Below are 26,894 nucleotides of genomic sequence, written 5' to 3'. Positions count from 1 at the left end.
CGTTTATAAGTTTGGTGGTGTGGGCAGAGGCACTGACCTGTCTATTCATGGATAATGTGGAGTCAAGATAGACCTCAAGGGTCTTTACTGCGGAGTAGGGATGTAACGGTATAACGGTATACCGTTAAAGATACCGTGAACCACTTAATTGAACAATAATAACCGTCACATTGTTTATACCGGTATACCGTTTATACCGTTAACTGTGCTTTTCTATCTGATTTGGAAAAGCTGCAGTAAGCAATTGCTGCGCAGTCTTGGTCTTGCACTGTTGGATGTGCCATCTTCCAAGTAGTTTCAGTTGGAGCAGTTTTTAATGCCATTCCATAAACCACACGTGTCTGACCAGACACAAAATCAGTATGTTAGCAATAGGAAGAATAAATACAGTGCCAAGAAGGAAAAAGGGTTTACTTTGGGTTGGCGGCTTTGGGGTTTATATATTTATAATGGATACTGTTTGCTAAACATATGACAATGGGGGATTTCCCTGGATCTATCATTGAATTTACATATAATAAGTCACACTGCAAAATTCACTCATCTCTGTGGTTATTCCGTGCTGCCATACCAAAAGGTAAGATGTCTGTGATTACTGAACACCTTTTGGCTCGCAAGTAAACTAAAGGCTGTAATGTAAAGAGAGCCTGCGTGTGTATGCACACAAGCATATACTACCATCAGACCCCATTGATCTGTGGCATGCAGGTTATAAAGATGGCAACATGTTCATCTTCAGCAGTAGCCAGTGGGGAGCTAAAAGCCTAAATGACCACTTAAGAAAAGCTATTCAGTTTGCTTTGCCAGTCGCAGCAGGCCCCCCCCTGTTAGGGAGAATTCTCAATTTATGGCTAATTTCCCTCACCTAGTGAGCCCCCAGCAGCTTTGTTGGACTTTTGGAGTTAATTTTCTTTCACTTGGTAAGAGTGTGAGCTTTTCCCCCACTCTTACCCATGTTTTGCCATGTGTATTTCATCTGTTTTTGTGATTGTGTACACCACTTCAGTAGCCCCCTTCTTTTGTGTGTTACACAGCACCTTCAGTGCAGTGACACAGGGTTGTCTTTTAGACTTCCACCGACTCCATTTCTGAGGCTGACTACTGTCCCCCAGAAAAGGGTAAAGTTGCCATTAACTTTACTTAGTCATTTAACCACAGATCCAGTACAGCCCATCTTACATGTAGTACTGGAAAGGGTTAATCCCCAGCCCTTTTTATCTGCACCTCCTAGAGCATTGTTTCGCTCTTTTAACATTTAGACTTGCCTGGTGGCAGTGGTATCTCCCCTAACTTTTCTACCGCGATTATATTATATAAACGTGGTATTGTTTTAGGCTATTATATTAGCCTCGAACTTAAACCCACTGGACCAAATACTTTTTCTTTTGGCTCCGGTCAAGTTTAGTCACCATTTCTTTTTGTTAAAGTCCTTCTTGTGTTTTACTTTGCGCGGCAAACCAGGTTTGCTTCCTTTGTTCACTGTCTTTTGGCGGGATTCTGCCAAGAAGCCCTCCTCTAGGCGCCTGGGTGTTTAGGTGGGCGGAATGTGAGGGAGGGGTGTAGTCACCCCCTGCACAGGGTATCCTAGGAAACCCAAGTCGCACTTTGCCATGATTGGCTGAGGTGGTTGTCCGGGCTGGACAACCCCCCTGCTGCGTGATTGACAGCCAGGCTGCGTGAATGGGGGATTTTCGCATAAAAGGCAGGTCTCTTGGGCCAGAAGTCAGAGTCGCCACTGGAACTACAAGGAACCGAAGAGAAGCAGAGAAGACTGCTGCTGCAACTACCCCGTCTCGGTGAAGCCCTGCTGCAGTCCTGAGCTATCTACCCTTCGACGACCAGAGAAGATCCAGTCCGGAGTCTTCTTCCCTTGAGCCTGGTGGGGATAACCAGCTCATCTTCCACAGCCAGAGGATCCTCTTCTTGGTCGAAATCGCTGCACACTCCTGTAGTGGTCCAGATAGCCATCTGAAGAGCCTCTCCTGTTTTTAAGGAGAGCACCTTTTACTCACCGTCGCTGCTGCCGCCCTCATCCCTGTGTGGTGCCCGCCCCTCCAGACGTCCTCCTTCACACCGAAGCTACAGGAACCATGGGTCTGCAGGAAACTACCAGGAACAACTGCCGTGGCACCAGCTTCTTCATTGAATAAGGTACTGTGTTCTGCTTGAAGAAGTAGGGTGAACCCCTTTTCTTCATCTCCAAGGCTTGCCCTTGTTTTCCATCCTTCTTATAACTTTTGCTTCCTCTGTTGACAATATCTAAGTACTCCTGGCAACGTTGAATCTCGAACTATCCGACTGTGTGATCCTCGACAACAGGAATCCAGTTCAACTTGACACTGGTACCGGGCTATTGACTCTCGAATTTCTGTCTGAGTGTTCTCTGATTCTGTCTGCCTTGACAAAGGTATTGCCTATGATTTCTGCCCCAACTCTCTCTGGTTAACTCAGGTGCTAAGTGTGTTTTTGTCTCGGTAACATTTCTTGCCGTGGATACGCGTTTCTTTAGTAAGACTGAACTGTCATTACTGTCAAAAAGTGATCGCAAGTGTCTTCCAGGTAACGTCTTTTGTTTCACAACACCGGTCCGTTAAAACATAGGGTACTTACCTGGAGTTAGAGTGTACCAAAGTGAATTGGTTGGTTGTTGTGTATTTTACGTGTGATTTTGAATTAATACAAGTGTTGTGTTTATAACGAATGGTTTAAAAATAAATGTACTTATATTTTCTACCTGAGACCTTGAATCAGTGTTTGCTTGAGTCACAGTAATTGTGGTCCCTTTGTGTAATCTCTGCTACTGCTCATATACTCTTGAGATAAGCCTGGCTGCTCCGCTACTGCTACCACTTTGACATAGTAGTACAGGCTTGTACCAAAGGTAAAACTTGTATTGCCATCTGTGGTCTTAATTGTGTGTAGTGGTCCCTAAGGGCACTGCACAGGATTCTGCCTAACACCCACCCCTCCACCCCCTCCTCCTCTCCACACGTGTGTTTGTGTTTGTTGGAAGCAAGAGGTGTCATTTCAGTGGAAAGTATGTTGAAAAGCCCACTTCTGGCCCTGGGTACCCGGTTTTGTTTGTGATGATAAATCTGACAATGTATGACCTTTTAGAAAATATTTGTTAAGATTGGTTAACTCCACCTGCTATACCGCGATAACCATGATATACCGTCATTTGGCAAGAAGGTTATCGTACCGCCATGAAACTAATACCGGGACACCCCTACTGCGGAGGAGACTGGGATGCAAAGTCAATGATGAAGTTGCAGTACTTTTCGTTCAGTTTGTCCAGTATTTCTTTTGGGCCTACGAGAATGATCTGTGTTGTGTCTCCGTTGAGGCATAGTCCATTGACTGCCATCCATGCTTGGATGATGGTGTATATTTGGAGAAGGGCTGCAGAGTCATACAAGCCGGTAAGGGGAAGGAGAACTTGTGCGTCATCGGCATAGTTTGTGTAGGCTATGCCGAAGGAGTCCAGTTTGTCAAAAAGGAGCTTGGTAAACAGGTTGTAGAGGGTGGGCGCAGTGCATGATCCCTGGGGAACACCGCAATGGATGGTGGTGGGAGCAGCGTTGGCAGAATCTGAGAAGACTTTCATGCCTCTGCCTTCTAGGAAGGAGGTTAGCCATGAAGTAGCCTGTTTAGAGAAATGGGCTGCATTAGTCCGGTGGGAAGTGAGTGTTTTGTGATTGACGAGGTTGAACGCGGCTGATAGGCCTAACAGCAGGAGGAGGGCTGGTTTACAGTTGGTCCATTATCTTAGTTATTTGGGGGTTTTTTTAGGCCCAAGAGGGCAGTTTCGGTACCATGGCCTTAGCGGACTCCAGATTGTCTTATGCATCGGATAGAGTTGGTTTCAAGGAAGTGCGGGACCTGATTGTGGGCAGCTTTATCAAGGATTTTAAATGCAAAGAGCAGGGGGGGGGGGCTTTAGCGTGGTGGGTGTGGCAGGATGGTCAGCATCAGATTTAGGTAAAGCATTATGTTGTGTTTGTATTTTTATCTTGGATAAGAGATTTTGTTTAGGAGTCCTGCCTGTATACTGGTGCACCATGCTTCGACTTTGACTATTTCGTCGGGGCAGGTGGGCAGGGTGGTGAGGTCTTTGAAGATGGAGAACAGCTCCTTGGAGTTGGCTTTGGCGATTTGGAGGTTGATGGCATTGGATTTGGCAAGGACAGTAGCTCTTTTGTGTGGTTTTGAGATCCTTTTGAATTCTTCATCGTTAGATTCACAGGGTTTGCACTGCCAGTTGGTTCGGGCTGTGCGTTTGGTAGAGTGGAGAAGTAGATTTATTTCCTTTTTTGGGCTATGGTGGTGTTGGCTCTAGTGAGAGTGTGAGAGTAGACGTCAGCAAGGATGTTGGGGACATCTAGGAGGGGCGCAGGTTGTTTGCAGTGAGTTTTTTTAAGCTTCGGACTATAGCTGGGGGGACATAGGAGAGTGGTTTGGTGGTAGCTTTGGTGGGGATAGAGAATTGGATGGAATTGTGATCCGTCCAGGTCTCTGGGTTCCCCGTCAAGGGCTGAGGCTGCTTTGTCCTTGGGGTCGGCGAAGCCAAGATTGAGGTTTCCCAGTAAGATGGATTTGGTTGAGTTTTTTTAATTTGTTGCTTAGGACGTGGAGAAGCCGTCCTTGGAAATCGGGGATTGTGCCAGGGGGCCTATATAGAACGTGTATATTTATAGAGCAGTTTGCTGATAGGGCTAGTTTGGCTGAAAGGAGGTTGGAGTTACTTTCCCCAGGTGTGGTTGCAGAGTCTGACGGGGAGTTTGTCCTTTGTTATGAAAGCAACTCCTCCACCTTTGGAGAGTTGTCTGTCCTGGCGGACGATGGAGTAGCAGTGCGGGAGAGCGAGCGTGATGGCTGGGCCGGAGGCCTCATTGAGCCACATTTCCGTGATGGCGAGTGGGTCAAGGTCAAGAGTTATTATGAGGTCATTAATCTCGAGGGCGTGCGCTAGGAGGGATCGAGCGTTGATGAGGGCGCATTTAAGGGCGTGAGTAGGAGTGGCCTTTTTAGGGTTATGGGAATGGTGGGGGAAATGAGGATGTAGTGGGGTGGGTATAGCTGGTGGGGGAGGGTCCTGATGTGTTGGAAAGTTGTGTGCACAGGCGTTGAGGAGTGGTCCGGTGTGCTGGTGCTAGTTTGTGTGGGATGGGTTTGGCCGTGGAGTAATGGGAGGGTGCGTTAGAAGCTTTGGTGCGGGAGCCTAACTTAAGGTTTCTCCTTGTCGTCGAGTTAGGAAGGCTCGCGTGGGGCAGGGGCTTGGTGCGAGCTCTGAGCCTCGAGTTCCTTTTTTTGTCTTGTGATTAGAGGCCTGAGTGGGTGGAGAGGTTACTCATGTCGAAGAGATTGATCAGCCTCGTGAGCTTATGTAGGGAGAGAGGGGAAAGGTGTGTGTAGGACGTATTCAATGTGCTTGTGTGTAGGAGGGCTTCAATAGTGAGTGCTATTGCAGTGTGTTTGGAGTGATGATGGTGTTGTGTGAGGGGTGTCTTGATGTGAAGATATGAAGGCAGGCCCGGGGAGGTGTAGTTGGATACTATGGGCCCTGAGTGGGTGGAGTGCGACATGGGGCACAGTGGTAGCGGGCAGATGTTCTGAGCGCAGAAGCTAAAATGCAGTAATCAGTATTCCGAGGACACAGTACGCTAGGTGCAGCATTCAATGTTAGAAGCACAAAGGGATGAGATGTAGTATTCAATATTGAATGGCACAGTGGGCTGCGAGCGCTCTATAATTGGGAGCACAGTGTGCTAGATGCAGCTTCCTGTGTTAAAGGTACAGTGGGCTAATGTAACATACACTGCTCATGGCACAGTGACAAAATGCAACATTCCATGTTAAGGGCACAACGGGCCAAGTACGATTTTCATTAATCAAGGCACAGTTGGCTAGATGCGACATTCAGTGAAGAGAGCACAGTGGGCTAATGCAACTTACTATTCTAGTGTCAGTGGCAAAATGCAACATTCCATGTTAAGGGCACAACGGGCCAAGTACGATTTTCATTAATCAAGGCACAGTTGGCTAGATGCGACATTCAGTGAAGAGAGCACAGTGGGCTAATGCAACTTACTATTCTAGTGTCAGTGGCAAAATGCAACATTCCATGTTAAGGGCACAACGGGCCAAGTACGATTTGTATTAATCAAGGCACAGTTGGCTAGATGTGATATTTAATGGGGCACTGAAACTGTTAAGGAGTTGCGAGATAAAAATGAATTTCAAAATCGTACTGGCAAGCTATTTGGGAATACGACGTATGCATCGTCAATCAGGTTGGCTGTCAGGTCTAAGAAGGCTTCATTGGCGATCACTTGAGGGTTCCAATAGAGGTTGATTATTACCATTGTTGATGAGCTGTTTTGGACTTGGAGTCTCAGGTGGCTGCCACCTTCCTAGCAGTTCTTGGGCCAAGGTGCTTTATTAAAGTAGTTTTAAAGAGGTTGAGATCGCTCCCAGATTTTAGCGCCGTTAGTAGGCCTGATGTGGGTCTCCCTTTATTTCCTTTTATTGCAGGGCTCAAGAAGTTCATAGCCATCGATTGCCGGTTTTTCACATAGCCAGGTTTGCGGACTCCACTATCAAGTATTTCTCTGTGTTATTCTCGTTCGACATTTGAGAGAAGATGGAGAAATCAGAATTGGTTTTCCCTGATGGTTGTGGGTCATCTGCCTGAATTGTATCCACCTCGTTCTCCAATAACACACAGTCTTTAAATGCTTTAGCAGGGCCAGAAGAAACGTCTTTCATTGTTAGTTCAACGTGGGTAAAGTTGACGATAGCCATTTCTTCATCTGTTAAATCGACTTGTGGATTAACCTGTGGAGTCTATGTGGCTTGAAGCATCACTGGTGAAATGATAGGATTTATTGAATTGGAATTACAAGGTTGAGGATGTAGATTTCCAGAAGTAGTGTTTCTCGACTCATTGGCCGTGATGTAGCCTTCCATGAACATTAGTTTGGAGTGCATCATCACGATCAGTGTGTTCTGATCCATTGGTGTGTCATTCATAGACTCGTATAGCTTGGTGAAAGGTGCTAAAGCAATGGTTAGTGTGGACATCATTGCTAACAAATCTGGCTTATTTTTCCTTACTTTTATCTGCCCGTTTCACATTTTCAATAGATGGGCAGTAGAAAGATCCAGGCTCCAGGTTGACATTGTCACTGAATTATGAAAATCCTCAGAGGGGCCTCTTTGACGGGTTTGCCAATCGCGGTCAGGAGTGGAGAAGTTGTTTCCCGCGATGGATAACCGCTTCTCGTTATTTGATGACACCGTCATAGACCCGACATCTCTTCTTTTGATCCGTGGGTCGTGGGACTCTGTTTGCTTGTTGTTTCCACATGAGGCGGGTTCTACATGCACCATCATTAGTTCCCTGGTAGAGTCTGGGCAAATTTCTCTCAAAGTTAGGAATGGAAAGAGTATTGACTTGCAAGGTTTTACAAGTTCTCTGTAACCACACCCTTTCTCCCATTCATGAGTGAGAGGGTGGGGAGGCGACAACTTGATGTATGACTTCTTGTAGTTGATTCTTGCTTTATTCATTCGCCTTACTTTGGTCTAGGTCAGGAGGGGTTAGGGGGCTAACGTTCGCTGCATCCGTCGCTTTAGTCCCGGGTTTGGGGGCAGCAACAGTATCGGCCATGGTGATTTCCTCTGTACCCTCAAGTATTTCAGCATCCGACAATTCACCAGGGATTACGATATCTGTATTTTTCAGTATTTTGGGGTGAAAAAAGGCAGACATTTTTGTCCCAAGTCTGCTGCCTTTTGAAATTGTCTTTCGATACGTTCTTAATGGGCGTGTTGTTTTCGCCCCTTTCCCTAGGCAGGAGAGACATCTTATGTGTGATCGCCAGGTCTCTTTGCTTTTGACTGGTAGTGTTCGCCACAATAGTGGGTTTTTCCCCAATGTTCGTTCCCGTCGACACTTGTACATAAGCCTGGAAGTGTTTTTGTGTTGGGGAGTGGCATGCGAGTGACATGGATGGATGACAAGTGTGACAAGACAGGCAATACAGAAATGACAGTTGCAAGAGTGAGGAGACTGACGACCAGGATGTGAGGTGGAAAAAACTTTGGCCACAAGCTTTATTTTTGTACCAGCCATGGTGCGAAAGAAAAACCAGCCATAACATCACATAAGGAATAACAATAAAAATATTTTGGGGACAGAGGGAACAGGTGAGCAGGGGGCCCTAATCCCAATTAGGGGCCGCTCGAGGCTGTTCCCCGCCGCCATTCATATGAATGCTTGTGACAATTGTTTGGCCACAGCGTGTGAGCTGTGACATGTTCGTAATTGTTTGTCTTTGGAGCAGGTTCCTCCTGCTTTCTCTTGTCCTTTCCCTGTGAGGTGGGGAGGTGTGCGCTTGTGTGCCTTTATTGATGTCCAACCCGACCGGGTTTAGCACTTGCACCCTCTCTCGCTCACAGGGTGATTTCCGCTGAAGTTATGGCTCTTGATCCGTATTTCTAGATAGAACAGGAACCCCGCGTTGTGAAGCCTTTCACTTGATCATCCGCGGGATGTGTTCTTAGAGCCATTTTTATTTTTGGGTTGTGTGTTCTGTACTTTTCCATGGATGGAGGCGTTTTAGCCTCTTGGTCCACTCTTCGGAGATGAATTTGGCATTTATTACACACATGATCCACTTGAGTTTTTGAAGCCCCCACGCTCCGTTTGCGGGCTAGTTGTTTCATCAGGGGTGGGTTCTTGGAGCCTTACTAGGGTCTTCCCTGCTCCTGATCCCCTTGTGCCACGGGACCCCTTCCGCGCATTAAGCTGCTTGTTTTTACAGCCGGGGTGGGTTCCAAGAGCCTTACTGGGTTTTTACCCCGCTCCCGATCCACTTGCCTTGTGAAACCCCTTCAGCGCTTAAAGCTGCTTGTTTTTACAGCCGGGGTGGGTTCAAAGAGCCTTACTAGGTTTCTTCCCCTGCTCCCGATCCACTTACGTTATGAGACCCCCTCGGCGAGCTGGAAAAAAGGGGGGGGGGGTTCAAAAAGAGAGCCTTACTAGAATTTTTTCTGCTCTCAAACCACTTGTGTGAAAACCCCTTCCGTGCTTGTGTTATACTATTCCGCCACTGGGGTGGGTTCTAAGGGCATAGCTGGGAATTTCCCCTGCCCACGATCCACTTGCGTACCCCAGTGTGCTTATCCTACATAGAAAAATGTGAGGGGGGGTGGGTTCCGGAGCCTTACTAGGTACTTACCCTGCTCCTGATCCACTTGTGGTGAGACCCCCCCTTCTGCAAGCATGGGGGTGGATACTTGAGGCATACTAGTACAAGCTTATGCTCAGGTTCCTCTCTCCTTTTCAGTTTTGTAAAACCCTTAGCGCTCCCACCTGTATTGATGTTCTCTGGTGGATCTGAGCGCCTGGGTCTTCTATAACTGTCTTTTCCTAGAATATTAACTAATAGATACAAGACCCCCCGGTATTTTAGAAGGAGGCCCTTCTTGGAGTTGAATGTTTATGTTTAATTTATAAAGTGAGGCGTTTTAGCCTACCCTAATAATATGATTGTGTTCCATCTTCTATCTGGCCCTCGATATTCCTTTCCCTACAGTTTTTGCAGGGTGGGAGGGATGGTTTTTTAGACCTGCAGCCGTCCTGCTGCTGTTCGTGGCTGACGGGGAGGAAGAATGAGAAGGGCCACCTTGCCCCAGCCAGATAAAGGCAAAATTCGGCCTGGGGCAAGGCGGCCCCTTCTTTGAACTTCAAAAGGCCCCCGCCCAGCATCCGCAGGCTGGGAAGGGGGGCCTTTGAAGTATGGAGGGCAAGGTGACAAGGGGCAGTGACTACCGGTTGTCACCTGCCCCTCTCACCTCACCCTCCTGTCGTGGAGACGCGCTGTCTGGGTTCCCATTGTTACGGGACCCAGCAGCCCGACCCCACCATGTGCATGCTAAGTGGGGCAGCGCCAAACAGGCGCTGCCCCACGGGACTTCACACAAATCCCCCACCTCCCAGCTTACGTCCCCGGGCCTCCCATCCGGGTGGGCCCGGGTGTATAAGCCTGGAAGTGTTTTTGTGTTGGGGAGTGGCATGCGAGTGACATGGATGGATGACAAGTGTGACAAGACAGGCAATACAGAAATGACAGTTGCAAGAGTGAGGAGACTGACGACCAGGATGTGAGGTGGAAAAAACTTTGGCCACAAGCTTTATTTTTGTACCAGCCATGGTGCGAAAGAAAAACCAGCCATAACATCACATAAGGAATAACAATAAAAATATTTTGGGGACAGAGGGAACAGGTGAGCAGGGGGCCCTAATCCCAATTAGGGGCCGCTCGAGGCTGTTCCCCGCCGCCACCCTGAGGGGATGCTGACCGGCGTCTCCCAGGTCCCCCCAAAATAAGGGATTATAGATTAAGTACAGCCTCTGGCTGCAAGGGTCCAGAAAATATTCCTGGTGAAGATGTCCATGCCTTCAATGGACAGGTGAACCCCGTCACTGCAGAACATGGCCTGGTTGTGTACCGAGATCCCATGCTTAATAAATTTGAGGCCTGAGAAAAGGCAGAAATTGGCCACAGCTTTGTTCAGTTTGCGCCTAGAAATCTCCATGGCTTTGTTGCACTCCGCCCCATGCCAATGTTGGCGAGGGATGATTTCTGACATCATCACTTCTGTTCGAAGTCTTAGCATGTGTGCCAGGGATCTGAGGGAGGTGCAGATTTCGGCCAGGAGAAGCTTCCTGCCCAGCTGAGGCAAGTCATTGCCCCCGAGGTGGATGATGAGAAAATCGGGAGGAGGTGAGCAGGCCCCCAGTAGGCCGGCGAGTTTGTCGTGTAGGTCTCCCCAGCGCATGCCCGGCTTACCCCACCAGTAGGTGATGGTGTCTTGGAAATGCATGCCGTCCTGGGTTTCCTCCAGCCATCTGCTGGCCCTGGTAATGAAAGAGTGACCCACAATCCAAGCCGTCTGGGATGGGGGGTAGCCTGTGTTATGGGGAAAATAGAGAGGGGGGGGGGGGGAGATGGAGGATACTATTAGATCAAGTCTTTCCTGATGTATCTTTTGTAAGCCCCCGATCTCCAACCCCCAATCCCTTTTATGGCTTTCTCTTGCATCCCCCCCATCCAGGCTGAGGTGGCTGCTCCTATCCTGAAGGAGTGGGATCCAAATTCAGTAGGATTCCATCCTATAGCTATTATAGTCTTCTTGAGGACAGACCTCAACTGGAATCTACTGAGGGCAGACCCATTTTTGTGTGTGAATAATTGCCCCCCCCGACTGGTGCGCTTGCTCATGAATGCCTTGGTGGTGCAAATGGGGCAATATTCTGTTTCCTCAATGCAGTACAGGTTGATGATCCTCCCTTTTCCTAACTGGTCAGTTTTGGACCTGCACAGTTTCACAGCCATGGAATCCTTCCCCATGTGGATGTCGCCTATATCCAGCCCTTCCTCTGATCCTGTGTTTTTGGAGGCTATCTCGCTGATCCTGAACGCCCCAAAGTAGTTTAGTGTGAAGGCGGCTCTAAATAGTGAGGTCTCATAGGCATTGTTGCATACTGCAGGGAGGGTGTCTAGCAGAATTTTTAGTTTAGCAAAATTGAGGGGGCGCCTGGTGTCTGTCTTGACCCCTTCCATTTTGGACCAACCCTTGAGAGCATATCTGGTTAGTGCGCCGTGTGTGGGGTCGGGTGCCCCCGCTAATCTAGTGTAGTATGACACTGCTGCCAGATGGGATGAAGCCCATGCCTTCTTTTTGCTTTGTTTGAAAGCCCATTCCATGAAGTCATTGACATGGCACTCCTGTATATCCCTGATGTTGGTGACTTTTGTGATCCTTCCAAAATCAGTCAAGCACTTATTGTACATTTTGGCAGTTTTCTGTGCCAGCGCCTTTTTGGCCAGTTCCCCTAAAACGCCTTTAGGCTCACCTGTAGGAGTGTGGTGCCGGGAAAGGCAACCCCTTTTGTCCAGGCCCGGGGGTGAGGGTAGAGCTGGGGGCGGGCATCTCAGGGAAGAGCTGTTACCGGCTGGCTGGCGGGTGGTGCCTTGGGTGTGTCCATGATGGCCCAAACCTCTTCCGGAACCGCTGTCCTCTTGGCTTCTGCCTGTGGGTTTAGTGCCTTGAAAGTGGAGAACTGAAAACGGGACAGAGCGTCAGCGGCCTTATTATCTTTGCCTGCAATGTGCCGTCCAATTATAACGATGTTATTTTTCAGGGTGACTTTCGTCATTTCTCTCAACACTTTTAGCACCAGAGGGCAGGAGGCAGCACCCTTGTTTAAAATGTGTACAACCGCCATGTTGTCTGACCATGTGACCAGCTCTGTGTTGGCCAACAGGTCCCCCCATAGGTAGAGTGCCAGCCATATGGGGAATATCTCTAGCAATGTGATGTTCCTGGTCCAGCCCCTCTGCTGCCAGCAGGGCGGCCAGTGGCCGGCGCACCACTTGTTACCAAAGCATACCCCAAAGCCTCTGCTGCCAGCCGCATCCGTGAACAGGGACCTTTTGTCTGCCCCATTCATGGGTTTGCGCCATATCACTTGGCCATTGAAGTTGTTAAGAAATGCTTCCCACATGACCAGGTCTTGTGTTATTTCCTTGCCCAGTCTGATGTGGTGGTGTGGCTTTGTAACCCCCCTCATTTTTAGTTCCAGGCTCCTGTGAAAAACCCGGCCTTGGGGCATGATTCTGGTGGCAAAGTTCAGCTTCCCAGCAAGGGACTGTATTTCACGCAGCGTAGCCTTGTCCCTGCCTGCTATCTGCCTTATTGTCTGAAGAAGGTCCTCTATTTTGTCCCTGGGCAGGCGGCACTCGCCCATGGAAGAGTCAATCTCTATTCCTAGAAATGACAGGGTGGTGGTGGGTCCTACAGTTTTTTCGGGTGCCAGCGGAACCCCTAACACCTGCATGGTTTCGCTGAATGTTTTTAGGGATGAGCTGCATAGGAGGGACCCAGCTGGGCCGGTGAAAAAGAAATCATCCAAATAGTGTACTGTTCTGGCTCTGGGCATGGCCTGTTGGAACGCCCACTGTAGGAAAGAACTGAACTGTTCAAAATAGGCACACGCAATGGCGCAGCCCATGGGAAGGCATTTGTCAAAATAGAATTTATTGTCAAAATGGAAACACAGCCACTGGTAGGTGCTCTCGTGCACAGGCAGCAGCCTGAAGGCTGACTTAATGTCTGCTTTAGCCATGAGTGCGTGTCTACCTGACAGTTTTACTAGGTCGACCGCATCTTGCACGCAGCTGTAAGAGACAGCGGCCTCCGTGGCGGGGATGCCGTCATTGAAAGAGCTACCGGGTGGGTGTGATAAATGATGGATCATCCTGAACTCCCCCGGCTCTTTTTTGGGCACGATGCCCAGGGGGGAGCATAAAAACTCAGTGAAGGGGGGATGTTGGAAGGGGCCCTCAATCCTCCCTAGTTGCAACTCTTTATCAATTTTTTGGCTTATTATGGTAGCTAGGGATGAGGCCGATTTTAGGTTCTTGGGTATGGTGGGAGATCCCCGGCCCTTGAATGGGATCCGGAAGCCATCTCTGAAACCCTGAGCCAGGGATGCTCTAGCTGCTTGGTCAGGGTAGTTATCTAACATTTTTTGCAATTGGTCGATTTTTATTGGTGAGGCGCCTAATCTATAGCTAGTGCATGTTTTTGCCATCAGTGACTTTTGGGCTGGGCCTGGAAGGAGAGGCTTTTGTGCAATTGTTGCTGCTGTGGCCACCACTGCATGTGCTGCATTGGTGCTTGTATCTGCACTCTGTGCCCTTGTTACATGACCCTCTGTTGAAGTACCAGCAGGACCCCGGAGTGCTTCCTTTGGCCCCCCCGTTGCTGCAATTGCCAGATTGCCTCTGATTATGCCCTGTTTTTTGCCCCCCTGGGGGCGTTCTTCGAAAGGGAGGTTTGTTTTTGTTAGTATTTATACTGTCCTGTTGAGCCCTGCGCTGGTTATGTTGCCTGTTTCTACCCCTTCTATTATACTGATGCTCATAATCCTTGCTGCTTTGGGCGCTCTTAGCTGAGTTTTCTTTTAGGACATGAAAAAGATACAATTTAGGGTCTTCCTCCTCCCAGCCCAGGTCAGGGAATCTCTGCATCTCCTTCCTAAACTCTCTATCATAGTGCAGCCAAGACTCCCCCCCAAAGGTATTGTGAATCTCCAAAATTCTGTGGTGGTAGGCAATCAGTGCTGTGCCCTCTTCAGGGAATTTTTCTAGAATTATTGTGGAAAGTATTTGGAAAGAGGCCTCCCAGTTCTGAATATTCTTCTCCAGTGTGGGCCTCTTTGCTCTCTCTTTTTCTTCCTCTTTCTTATCCCTTTTTGAAATGCCAAAACCTAAATCTTCATATTCCAATAGGCAGAAAATGTCAATAAATTGCTTTTTCCATATCTTTCTCTTAATTTTCCGCTCAATGTGCCATGCAATGGTCTTCTTTAGGCTTCTATTTACACTTTTGCCGGCAGTGCGCCTCCCATATTTAGTCATATGAGGGGTTGGAGACGGTACATCTTGGCTAGGCCTAACCCATGCTTTAAGGTGGCCCTGGTCCTCCTCGCCCCCCGATTCCGACTCTGTGTCTGTGCTGTCACTCTCGCTGCTGGAGCTGCTCGAGTCATCCCTGTGCCTCCTCTTTTTCCCAGCACCCGCACCCTTATGCCATTTTAAAAATTGTTCAAGCATAGGCCCCAAATCATTGCTTTTCACAGTACCTGATTTTGCTTTTCTTTTGGTGCCTGGGTGGGTGTCTGAAGAGGCGGGCATGCTGCGGACATCAAGGCGCTGCTTCTTCCTAGCTGGCTGCTCCCTTTCTGCCGGCTCCTCCTCGCCGTCGACCTCCTCTTCCAAGGCGTCTGCGTCATCTTCATTGAGACTGGTGGATGCGAGCTCTGCCATTCTTTCCTGCACCACATCCATGCCATGAACGGCTTCCGCTGCTTTGGCCCATTCCAGGAGTAATGTGTCTTTCAGGGATAAGGCGTTGGCCATCTCTTGCCTGTTTGGGTCTCTGTGTGCTGGTTCGTAATGGGTTGTCCTAGTGTTTCCCAACTTGCTGTGTGGGTCAGGGTCCTCTTCCCCTTTATTGTAGTTCCCAGGCGAGGTAAAATGCTGTGGCTCTCACTCAGTCTCCTTCTAGTGCAGGTCTGTCGATATGTGCGTCTGGGAATTCCAGCTGACCTCTGTCCTCTGCAGCGAGAAATTAAAAAATTGTTTAGCCCAAGTATAATTTCTGTGCCCTCTCTGGGGCTCGAACCAATGTCCTTGTAAGCTTGAAACTGACGCTCCCTTTGCAGTGCTATGGAGACTCTGCTGCTGCAGGCCTGCTCACTCCTTGTGTTGTGCTCGAGGACCCGCCTTCTTTGGGCTCTGCTCGCTCCGTGTGCGGCCGTTCACTGCCGTGCAAACCTCCTCGAGCACTTTGGAGCCTGCCTTACTTGATTCCAGTGTCCTCCCAGAGCCGGAGAGAAATTTAAAAATTGTTTGGCAAAATATAAATTCTAGCACCCTCTCCGGGGCTTGAACCAATGTCCTTATACGCCTGAGACTGATGCTCTCCTTGCCGTGCTATGGAGACTCTGCTGCTGCAGGCCTGCTCACTCCTTGTGTTGTGCTCGAGGACCCGTCTTCTTTGGGCTCTGCTCGCTCCGTGTGCGGCCGTTCACCGCCGTGCAGACCTCCTCGAGCACTTCGGAGCGTGCCTTACTTGATTCCAGTGTCCTCCCAGAGCCGGAGAGAAATTTAAAAATTGTTTGGCAAAATATAAATTCTAGCACCCTCTCCGGGGCTTGAACCAATGTCCTTGTACGCCTGAGACTGATGCTCTCCTTGCCGTGCTATGGAGACTCTGCTGCTGCAGGCCTGCTCACTCCTTGTGTTGTGCTCGAGGACCCGTCTTCTTTGGGCTCTGCTCGCTCCGTGTGCGGCCGTTCACCGCCGTGCAGACCTCCTCGAGCACTTCGGAGCGTGCCTTACTTGATTCCAGTGTCCTCCCAGAGCCGGAGAGAAATTTAAAATTGTTTGGCCAAAAATAATTTCTTGCACTCTCCCTGGGGCTTGAACCGAAGTCCTTGTATGCCCGAGGCTGACGCTCTGCTTGCGGTGCTACGGAGGCTCTGCTGCTGGGGTTCTGCTCACTTCTTGTGATGTGCTCGATCTCCGTCTGTAGCTGCTCACTGCTGTGCAGACCTGCAGCCGTCCTGCTGCTGTTCGTGGCTGACGGGGAGGAAGAATGAGAAGGGCCACCTTGCCCCAGCCAGATAAAGGCAAAATTCGGCCTGGGGCAAGGCGGCCCCTTCTTTGAACTTCAAAAGGCCCCCGCCCAGCATCCGCAGGCTGGGAAGGGGGGCCTTTGAAGTATGGAGGGCAAGGTGACAAGGGGCAGTGACTACCGGTTGTCACCTGCCCCTCTCACCTCACCCTCCTGTCGTGGAGACGCGCTGTCTGGGTTCCCATTGTTACGGGACCCAGCAGCCCGACCCCACCATGTGCATGCTAAGTGGGGCAGCGCCAAACAGGCGCTGCCCCACGGGACTTCACACAAATCCCCCACCTCCCAGCTTACGTCCCCGGGCCTCCCATCCGGGTGGGCCCGGGTGTAGATGACCGGGTTTCGGAGCTCGGGGCTCGGAGGATTCACCCGGGGAAGATGTATGCAGCAGTCCTCCCTCCCGTCTGTTTCAGATGTAATGACAGTAGGGCTGGTTTGTTCTGTGGGATATGCTATCGCAGGGGAGCCCGTGTTAGGCAAGTGATTGTTGAATTGGGGGGGGGGGGGGCATCCTGCGGTATGTCTGGCTCTGAAGGGAAGGGGCTGTGCATTGGAGGTTGAAGCAGCCGCCAAGTGTCCCTGTCCGGGACCATGTCTGAATCCATATCTGGATCAAAAAGAACTTCCTTCCCCGTGATCGGAAGCCCCTCCACCACCCGCCTCATAGTTCTCAGTGCACCTGGGGTTAGCAGTGCTGCGACTGCCGCGAGTTCCCCTTCGGTAAGGTGGCGAAAAACCATGTGAAGAGCAAAGTGCTGCCCACCACTCCTCCAGCGGCCATGTCGAGCATGCACCCAGTCCTGCACTGTTCCCCCAGGCGTGCATGAATGCCAGTGTGTGGAGCTCAGTCTCGCTCAATGAAACGGGGGCTCACACCCCTTTGTCCGAATCATGCCAGGTTACGCAGAAAGGTAAATGCGTGGTGCGTGTTGAAAGTGATGAACGTGCTTGCTGAAAAGGAGTATTTGGCGGCTTGGGGTATAAAGTTAGGGAAATAGGTAGACTCGGTTACCCACTGGTGCAGAATCCTCGGCTTTGGGAGGAGGCAAAAACGATGACAATACTGTGGATAAGTGAAGTGGGGGGTGGGGGGAAATCAACTTTGTTCCGTAGACTGGAACTCCAAAGGTTCCGAACCTCCTCCATCCCGCCTTCTTGCACGTACTGCGAATAAACTCGCCGTCAACTCTGCGGCCTCTCTGCGGAGCGAGTGAGGTTTTATGGGCAGCTCCTCCTCCACTCTCCAGCAAAACGACAGCCAAGAAAAAAAGACTGGGTTGATTGTGCAGATAAGTATTTTATAAGTGAGCAAAAATGTGTAATGTTTCATGGATAATTCTTTCTTTGCACCCAATTATTCAAGCACTTTCAAATATACTGGTTTACTTCTTCCTATCAAGCAGTTATAATTGTTTCTTCTAGGGGTACTCTTGGCCCTCTTCCTGCTCCCACCTGCAAGGCTAAAAACATCGGGGTCATCTTTGACTCCACACACTCCTCCTTTCCTCACATCTCTGACGTCTCTAGGAAGTCACACTACCAGCTGCACCTCCTCAGAGGTATTCTTCCTTTCCTCTCCTTCCCCCAGAAGCTCACTGTCTCCAGAGCTCTGGTTCTCTCTAAGCTGGACTACTGCAACAGCCTCTATCTAAATCTGCCTACCTCTACTCTCTGCAACTTATCCAAAACAGGACTGCAAGACTTGTCCTTTGCCTCAAGCCCAGGGACCGTATCTCTCCAGGACTGAAATCTCTGCACTGGCTCCCAGTGGCTGCAAGGATTAAGTTCAAAACCCTCTGCATTGTCCACAAGGCCTTCTGGGGCCTGGGGCCAAAATACCTTCAACTCTCTCTTCCCAAATACCTTCCTTCTCGGGCTCTTCGCTCAACTGCCTCTAACTCCCTCAGGGTCAGTCGTTTCTCCTAGCAACGAGTTGGTGGTAGATTTCGCTCTTCGGCTGGAGCCTCCCTCTGGAACAGCCTTCCTGAAACTTGAGAACCATCTCCAGTTCCAGAAACACCTCAAAACCTTCCTCTTTGCTTCTGCTTTCTCTGCCTCTCTCCCGTTGAAATTCCTGGCTAAAAATGCACTGGTTACCTGGCCATGCTTTCTGATCTTGGGGCCAGGCCCTGCCTTTTGCACACCTGCCCTGCCTCCCTGGCAACCCCCGCACCTAGGGACTGTTTTCTGTATCCCTACAGTCCCCCCTACCAGCACTTATGTCTGCTATTACCTTGCACTTGCCACCTTCTGGCCGCTTTTATTTATCTTATTTATTCTTCTTTCCCATGTACTGCACTTTTCCCTCTCCCTTCCCACAGGCACTTTTCCCTTTCTCCCTACCCTTGCACTAGCGTGATCTGAATGCCACCTGGCCTAGTAGGATTGTTGTCTGTCTTCCCACCGTTTCCCCTCCTTTGCCTCGCCGCGCCTTTAAACACTTGTGTATAGGCACGTTATAAATGCCATATCATATCATACTACCTGCACTACTGGTCCAAAAATAACCATGAAGATGTGTGGGTGAAAGCAGGGGCACAGAGTTCTACATGTCTGTTTGTTAATTTTTTGTTGGGGGTATTTTTACTCCCCATTTTCATTTTTTGGGAGATGTGCCTATTTTTAGGGAGTCAAAGAGGCTGATACAGCCCTTATCTGTAGGGCTGAAAACATTGATATTCTAAATTCTCTCCTCCTCGCTGTTATTGAAAAGAAAACATGTTAAACTTATTTGGGAAAAGAGGCTAAGCAAACTAAGAGTGTGTTATGACAAGGCCAGAGATCAGGCCTCGTCATGGGAGGGAGCCTGTAGCCCAACTCCTTTTCAAGGTGCGTTAGTGCTGCACCCACTCCCAAAGCCTCCTTCTCTTAGTTGCCGGCTCTGCTTTTCGCCGGGGAAAAAAAGACTGCTAGTGGCACAACTAGAGGTGGAGGCTGCCGAGCCGCAGCAGGACACAGGAACCATAGGGAGAGTGAAGGCCAGCGTCTCTGGCGACGTGGGGAACTGGTAACACTGGAGCCCAAGCAGGGAATCAAGTCCCTTTAAATTACCTCTTTGAGTAAAGGTCCCCCATACGGGCCCCCCCATTCATATTGGGCCAGCACATCTCCTACCTTTTAGGTTCCCATTTAGGTATTCCAGCCTTCCACTCCTCGTGCTCCCTTCTCTTACTCACTGTTCCATTCTGACTACCATGGAACAGACCTTCAGCTTCTCTGAAACTGAGATCAATGACATCATACAAGGCCCATCCATGTTCAACATGGAGGGGGCACAACAACACCTAGCCTCCACGGCCAGACCTAATATAAGGTCAGATTTCAGCCGGGCAGAAGAGACCAAGACGTATTGTTTCTTTTACTCACACTTTCTTAGTGTGCCCTTCTTTTCCTATGACATGGGACATTGTATTTTCTAGATAGTGTTCACGCGCACAAATTACTAACCCACATCCCACGTCACAAATATTACTCTCCAGTGAATATCTAACTATGTACATGATTTTATGATACTATGGTTTGTAATGCAAAGTAATTATGAAAAGTAACCTTTGAACTACTGCATAAAAAAAGAAAATAAACAGCTTACAATAACAAGCTAAATGAAAAATTAAAAATTCGTTCCATATACTGTTTGAGTTATGTGTTTAGTACCAGCTATCATGTTAGTTTGCTTAATGGTTGCCCAGAATGACATGTGCTCCCATTAGGGTCAAAATAAATCAGTGTACTCCTAACTAGTTGCGTACACCCCTTAGACTCACAGAGGGGAGGACAACCCCCTTGTTACAGGGAATCAATACCATGCAAGCCGGCCAAGCGCTTCAAGGGTACATAGGACGCTGGCAGCGGCATGCCCAATGAACAGGAATGCACAGCAGGCTCACATAGAGAAGGGGCAGGGTTTACAAGCCCTTATGAAGCTTCCCCAGCCCTTTCCGTCACAACTTTTTATTTTGCATTTATTTATAGCACACATAACCCATAGGTACCTAGGCGCTAGTTTCATTTATAACACACTCTGTTATTTTTCTTTCAAGCGTGAGTGAGGGTTTCGAAACCTGTTTGCTCAGCGTGGTCTTGCTTCGGAGAACCCTGCGTTGCCACAGAGCTATCCTCCCCTTCTACATCACCTGGAAGACAGGTAAGTGATTGGCCAGGGTAAGATGGCCAATATTTGGAGGAGGTGGGTTATTTGAGGAGCTTGGGAAGTGTGCGGTGGGGGTAAGTTGGGTGAGGAGAGTAGGTGGTGGGGGCCATCCAGAGACCAGAGGAGGTGAGTGCAGAGGATATTGGGGGGGTGGGTGTCTTTCGAGTGAAGGCATTACTGATGGAATAGAAGCACAGGTGGTAGTAGTTAGTAGAGGTAGTGGGAGTAGCAGTTACAGAGAGAGGTAGTAGTATTGATGGTAGCGACCATGAAAAGATGATAGAGAGATGGGCTAGAGAAGTGGTAGTGTCAGTAGTGGTACTAACAATAGGGTGGGAGCAGAAGTAGTAGTAGGACATGGAGTGGTGGTAAAATCAGAGAGGTGGTATGAGGCAAGAAAATAGCATAGGAGGAAGGAAAAGATAAGATCGGAGGTAGAAGGCACAGACAGTACGAAGTGGAGAAATAAGGAAGCATGAGGAGCAGTAAAATCAAAGAGTGGAGGTAGGAAAGCGGGGTGAAACATGGGAGGGAAAGTAGTGCAGTGGGAGAACATCTTGGGATCCAGTGCAGTAAAGGGCCAGGTGAAACTGTGCAGGCCTGAAGAGAGATTAACACAAGGTGGAAGTAGGCACTGTCCCCAGAACACTACACGGGGAAAGTTAGACCCCTAGGGAGAATCAGACAGTGACTTAGGGATACCACCAATAGACCAAGGAAAAATAGACAGATAGGGGTCACCTGGCAAGATCAACTAGGATCCCACTGAGGATGCCTGGGCTAGGGAGAGGGGTTGTATTCTCATGCAGAGAGGGTGTAGTTTAGTGTATCACATTTTACTGGAGAACTCCTAATGGGACAACTGTGGTTTGGAAGGTTACCCAGAGCACAGTCACTAGTTAATAGTTATTCAAAATCTATAATTTTTTTTGACATGGAGACAACCAGACCACCCCAAAACAGATTTACCCATAGTTCTGTCCCTCACTGTAGTCTTGCTTGGTAGTGCCGAGTACACAGCTCACAACCTACTGCATAACTCCAAACCTTCTCTGTGCCCAGTATGGGTGAAAATATGCATTTTGGTGTGTGTCAGCCCATTAAATTATATGGACAGGTTGGGGGTTTGCAATCCGATGGCGGTTGGCACCCAACAAAAGCATGTTAGTTGAGAGGTCTGTCCATCAGCTCTTCAAGGCAGCTGAAATCAGTTGGTGGGTGACTGCATTTAAGTCAATTGGAACTAATTTTGAATGTTGGTTAAAGCTTCCATTGTAGACTATAGAAGTCAGTGGTGTGCTGAAAGGGTAAACATGTGGCCAAGGCAGCTGATCCAATTGAAAGGTTTCTAATGTATTTATGAATGTTGTTCAAAGCTTTCTCTGGTGGGTAAGCCCACTGAAGTCTATGGAGGGCAGAAGTGTGCATGGGGTAAACACATGTCAAAAGTGGGTGAGCCATTAAAGTCAACGTTGTCCCGTTTATTTTGTAATGTTCAGAGCTTGCTCAGGTGGGTGAGCTCAATGAAGTCTATGGAGGCAGTGGTGTGCTAGGGTCAAACATATGCCCAAGGTGGATGAATCCCATTATACTCAATGGGATCCAGTTTATTTTATAATGTTGAACGCTTGCTTGTGTGGGTGAGCCCGCTGAAGTCTATGGAGGGCACTGGTGTGCTGGAGGGTACACTGTCCAGTGTGGGTGATCAATGGTTTCTAATTTTTTTATGATGTTTGAAGCTTGCTCAGGTGGGTAAGCTCAATGAAGTCTATGGAGGCAGTGGTGTGCTGAGGGCGATGTCCAAGGTGGGGGATCCCAAAAAAGTCAATGGTATCCAGGGTATGTTGAAAGCTTGCTCATCTGGTGAGTCCACTATGGAGGCAGTGGTGTGCTGGGGGTACACATGTCCAGGGTGGATGATCCCATTGAAGTCTATGGATGCAGCGGTGTGCTGGGGTACATGTGGCCAGGGTGAGTTGTACCATTGAAGTCGATGGAAGCAGTGGTGTGCTGAGGTACACATGGCCAGGGTGGGTGATCCCACTTAAGTCAAAGGTCCTCAGTTTATGTTGGGTGCGCCCACTGAAGTCTATAAAGGCAGGGGTGTGCTGGGAGTACACATGTCCAGGGTGGGTGATCCCATTGAAATCAATGGTGCACAGGTTGTGTGGGTGATCCCACTGAAGTCTATGGAGGCAGTGGTGCATGTGTCCAGGGTGGGTGATCCCATTGAAGTATATGAGGCAGTGATGTGCTGGGGGTACGTGTGTCCAGGGCAGGTCATCCATTGAAGTCTATGGGGAAGTGGTGGCCTGGGGTCCAGTGTGGGTGATCCCACTGAAGTCTATGGGGCAGTGGCACCCCTGGGTCCACATGCCCAGTGTGGTGATCCAATTGAAGTCTATTGGGGCAGTGGCACCCTGGGTCCACATGTCTAGCGTGGGAAATCCCTTTGAAGTATATGGTGCCCAGGTTATGTGTGGGTGATCCCACTGAAGTCTATGGAGGCAGTGGTGCATGTGTCCAGGGTGGGTGATCCCATTGAAGTATATGGAGGCAGTGATGTGCTGGGGGTACACGTGCCCAGGGTGGGTGATCCATTGAAGTATATGGGGCAGTTGTGCCCTGGGGTCCAGTGTGGGTGATTCCACTGAAGTCTATGAGGCAGTGACGCCCTGGGGTCCAGTGTGGGTGATCCCATCGAAGTATATAATACCCCATTGTGCCACACTGTAGTCTATGTAGGCAGTGGTGTGCTGGGGGTACATGTGTCCAGGGTGGGGGATCCCACTGAAGTCTATGGGGTAGTGGTACCCTGGGGTCTAGTGTGGGTGATCCCATTGAAGTCTATGGGGCAGTGGCGCCCCGTGGTCCACATGCCCAGTGTGGGTGATCCCACTGAAGTCAATGGTACCCAGTTTGTTGGGCAATCCCACTGAAGTCTATGGGACAGTGGCATCCTGGGGTCCAGTGTGGGTGATCCCACTGAAGTCTATGAAGGCAGTGGTGTGCTGGGGTACACATGTCCAGGGTGTGTGATCCCATTGAAGTCTATGGGGTAGTGGTACCCTGGGGTCTAGTGTGGATGATCCCATTGAAGTCTATGGGGCAGTGGTGCCCCATGGTCCACACGCCCAGTGTGGGTGATCCCACTGGTCTATGGGGGCAGTGGCTCCCCATGGTCCACACGCCCAGGGTGGGTGATCCCATTTAAGTCCATAGAGGCAGTGGTGCCCTGGGATCCAGTGTAGGTGATCCTACTGAACTCTATAGAGGCAGTGGTGCACTGGGGTCCAGGGCGGGTGATCCCACTGAAGTCTATGGAGGCAGTGGTGTGCTGGGGTACACATGCCCAGGGTGAGTGCTCCCATTGAAGTCTATGGAGGCATTGGTGTGGGGGGTACACGTGTCCAGGGGTGGGTGATCCCACTGAAGTCTATGGGACTACTGTAACAGCCTATCTAAATCTGCCTGCCTTTACTCTACACCCTCTGCAACTTATCCACAACAGGACTACCAGAATAAAGTATATGGTGACAGTGGGGTGCACATGTACAAGTCAATGGTGCCTAGGTTATGTTGGGCGAGCCCAATGGGGTCTATGGAGGCAGTGGTGCCCATGGACAGGGGGGGGTGATCCCATTGAAGTCAACGGTGCCCAGGTCATGCTGGGCGAGTCCATTGAAGTCACTGGTGCCCAGGTCATGCTGGGCGAGCCCATTGAAGTCAATGGTGCCTAGGTTATGTTGGGCAAGCCCAATGGGGTCTATGGAGGCAGTGGTGCACATGGACAGGGGGGGGTGATCCCATTGAAGTCACTGGTGCCCATGTCATGCTGGGCGAGCCCATTTAAGTCAATGGTACCCAGGTTATGTTGGGCGAGCCCAATGGGGTCTATGGAGGCAGTGGTGCACTGGGGGTACACATGTCCAGGGGGTGGGTGATCCCATTGAAGTCACTGGTGCCCAGGTCATGATGGGCGAGCCCATTGAAGTCAATGGTGCCTAGGTTATGTTGGGCAAGCCCAATGGGGTCTATGGAGGCAGTGGTGCACATGGACAGGGGGGGGGGTGGGTGATCCCATTGAAGTCACTGGTGCCCATGTCATGCTGGGCGAGCCCATTTAAGTCAGTGGTGCCTATGTTGTGTTGGGCGAGCCCAATGGGGTCTATGGAGGCAGTGGTGCACATGTCCAGGGGTGGGTGATCCCATTGAAGTCAATGGTGCACATGGCCAGGGGGTGGGTGATCCCATTGAAGTCAATGGTGCCTCGGTCATGCTGGGCGAGCCCATTGAAGTCACTGGTGCCCCGGTCATGCTGGGGAGCCCATTGAAGTCACTGGTGCCCCGGTCATGCTGGGTGCTCCCATTGAAGTCAATGGTGCACATGGCCAGGGGCTGGGCGAGCCCATTGAAGTCAGTGGTGCACATGGCCAGGGGCTGGGTGAGCCCATTGAAGTCAATGGTACCCAGGACATGCTGTGCGAGCCCATTGAAGTCAGTGGTGCCTATGTTATGTTGGGCGAGCCCAATGGGGTCTATGGAGGCAGTGGTGCACATGTCCAGGGGGTGGGTGATCCCATTGAAGTCACTGGTGCCCAGGTCATGCTGTGCGAGCCCACTGAAGTCAGTGGTGCACATGGCCAGGGGTGGGTGATCCCATTGAAGTCAATGGTGCCCCGGTCATGCTGTGCGAGCCCATTGAAGTCAGTGGTGCACATGGCCAGGGGCTGGGCGAGCCCATTGAAGTCAGTGGTGCCTATGTTATGTTGGGCGAGCCCAATGGGGTCTATGGAGGCAGTGGTGCACATGTCCAGGGGGTGGGTGATCCCATTGAAGTCACTGGTGCCCAGGTCATGCTGGGCGAGCCCATTGAAGTCACTGGTGCCCAGGTCATGCCGGGTGATCCCATTGAAGTCAATGGTGCCCCAGTCATGCTGTGCGAGCCCATTGAAGTCAGTGGTGCACATGGCCAGGGGCTGGGCGAGCCCATTGAAGTCACTGGTGCCCCGGTCATGCTGGGCGAGCCCATTGAAGTCACTGGTGCCCAGGTCATGCTGGGTGATCCCATTGAAGTCAATGGTGCACATGGCCAGGAGCTGGGCGAGCCCATTGAAGTCAGTGGTGCCTATGTTATGTTGGGCGAGCCCAATGGGGTCTATGGAGGCAGTGGTGCACATGTCCAGGGGGTGGGTGATCCCATTGAAGTCAATGGTGCCCCAGTCATGCTGTGCGAGCCCATTGAAGTCAGTGGTGCACATGGCCAGGGGCTGGGCGAGCCCATTGAAGTCAGTGGTGCCCGTCATGCTGGGCGAGCCCACTGAAGTCTACGGGGGGCGTGCTGCCCCGGGAAGGAAGGGGAGCCGCCGGGAGAGGCGCCCTTACCATGTACAGCATGTCCGCCGCCGTGGGGCTGACCTCCGCGCGGTACTTGTTATGCTCGTCCAGTATCTGCTTTATAAACGCGGGGTCGGTGTTCAACGGTTGGCTCGTGGAAAAGGCGGGAAAGCTCAGAAGGAGCGCCCACAGCAAATGCCCCCTCGGGTCTATCCCCGCGGGGCAGAAGGGCCGCTGCAGCTGCAGCGGAGCGCGAAGAACGGTCACCGGCGCCGAGAGCATCGCGACGGCCGCCGACACTAATCAGCCCTCAACTGCGCACTCGGGGCGGCACGGGTTCAACAAGCCTTCCTATTGGCTCACCGGGAGCCGCCATGGAAGGACACCTCCTCCCATTGGTCGAGCGAGCCTGCCTATTGGCTCTCTCTCACCGGGAGCCGCCGTGGAAGTGACAGGACAACGCCTACCATAGGTAAAGCGAGCCTTCCTATTGGCTCTGCTCTGGTACGCGGCATGGAAGTCGCAAGACACCGCCTCCCATTGGTTAAGCGAGCCATCCTATTGGCTCTTGCACAAGGAGCCCGAATAAAAACAGAAATTAGTAAGCGAGCCTTCCTATTGGCTCTCTCTCACCGGGAGACGCCATGGAAGTGACAGGACAACGCCTCCCATAGGTAAAGCGAGCCTTCCTATTGGCTCTTTCTCGCCGGGAGCCGCCATGGAAGTGCAGGACAACGCCTACCATAGGTAAAGCGTGCCTTCCTATTGGCTCTCTCTCACCGGGAGCCGCCATGGAAGTGACAGGACAACGTCTACCATAGGTAAAGCGAGCCTTCCTATTGGCTCTCTCTCACCGGGAGCCGCCGTGGAAGTGACAGGGCACCGCCTCCCATTGGTTGAGCGAGCCTTCCTATTGGCTCTCGCCTGGGACCGGCATGGAAGAGAACCATGTGCGGGTGCCTCGGCGCCTGCGCATTACGCATACCTTGCTGATACATGTCTGAACTTAGCGCATGCGCAGGTGCACTTCCGGTGCGAGGGCAGGTGGTCACGGGAGGAGGAGCCGAGGAGGAGGAAGGAGCACTTCGAGGAAGAAGGGTATGATATGATATGATATGATATGATATGGTAT

At 50.5% G+C, this 26,894-nt stretch overlaps 2 protein-coding genes across 2 annotated transcripts in view; both read right to left on the bottom strand.

The window, feature by feature from the left end:
• LOC138480665 (GLIPR1-like protein 1) overlaps nt 1-26,105 on the bottom strand; it is a 599,613-nt gene extending 573,508 nt beyond the window's left edge. The window contains exon 1 of the mRNA XM_069612338.1: nt 25,811-26,105. Within this exon, the coding sequence (XP_069468439.1) occupies nt 25,811-26,044 (234 nt within the window). The 5' untranslated portion in view covers nt 26,045-26,105. The remainder of the gene's footprint in view (nt 1-25,810) is intronic.
• LOC138480663 (uncharacterized) lies at nt 8,090-16,634 on the bottom strand. Its single transcript, XM_069612337.1, has 2 exons — nt 14,720-16,634; nt 8,090-12,133 (listed from the first exon to the last, which is right to left on the bottom strand). The coding sequence occupies exons 1-2, from the start codon at nt 14,994-14,996 to the stop codon at nt 11,031-11,033; spliced, it is 1,380 nt and encodes a 459-aa protein (XP_069468438.1). The 5' UTR covers nt 14,997-16,634; the 3' UTR covers nt 8,090-11,030.
• Nucleotides 26,106-26,894: the final 789 nt, after the last annotated feature.

This window comes from Ambystoma mexicanum, chromosome 5p, assembly GCF_040938575.1.
Source record: "Ambystoma mexicanum isolate Mex_15411 chromosome 5p, UKY_AmexF1_1, whole genome shotgun sequence".
NCBI classification, from domain to species: Eukaryota; Metazoa; Chordata; class Amphibia; order Caudata; family Ambystomatidae; genus Ambystoma; species Ambystoma mexicanum.
This window is presented reverse-complemented; position numbering and strand designations above follow the sequence as displayed.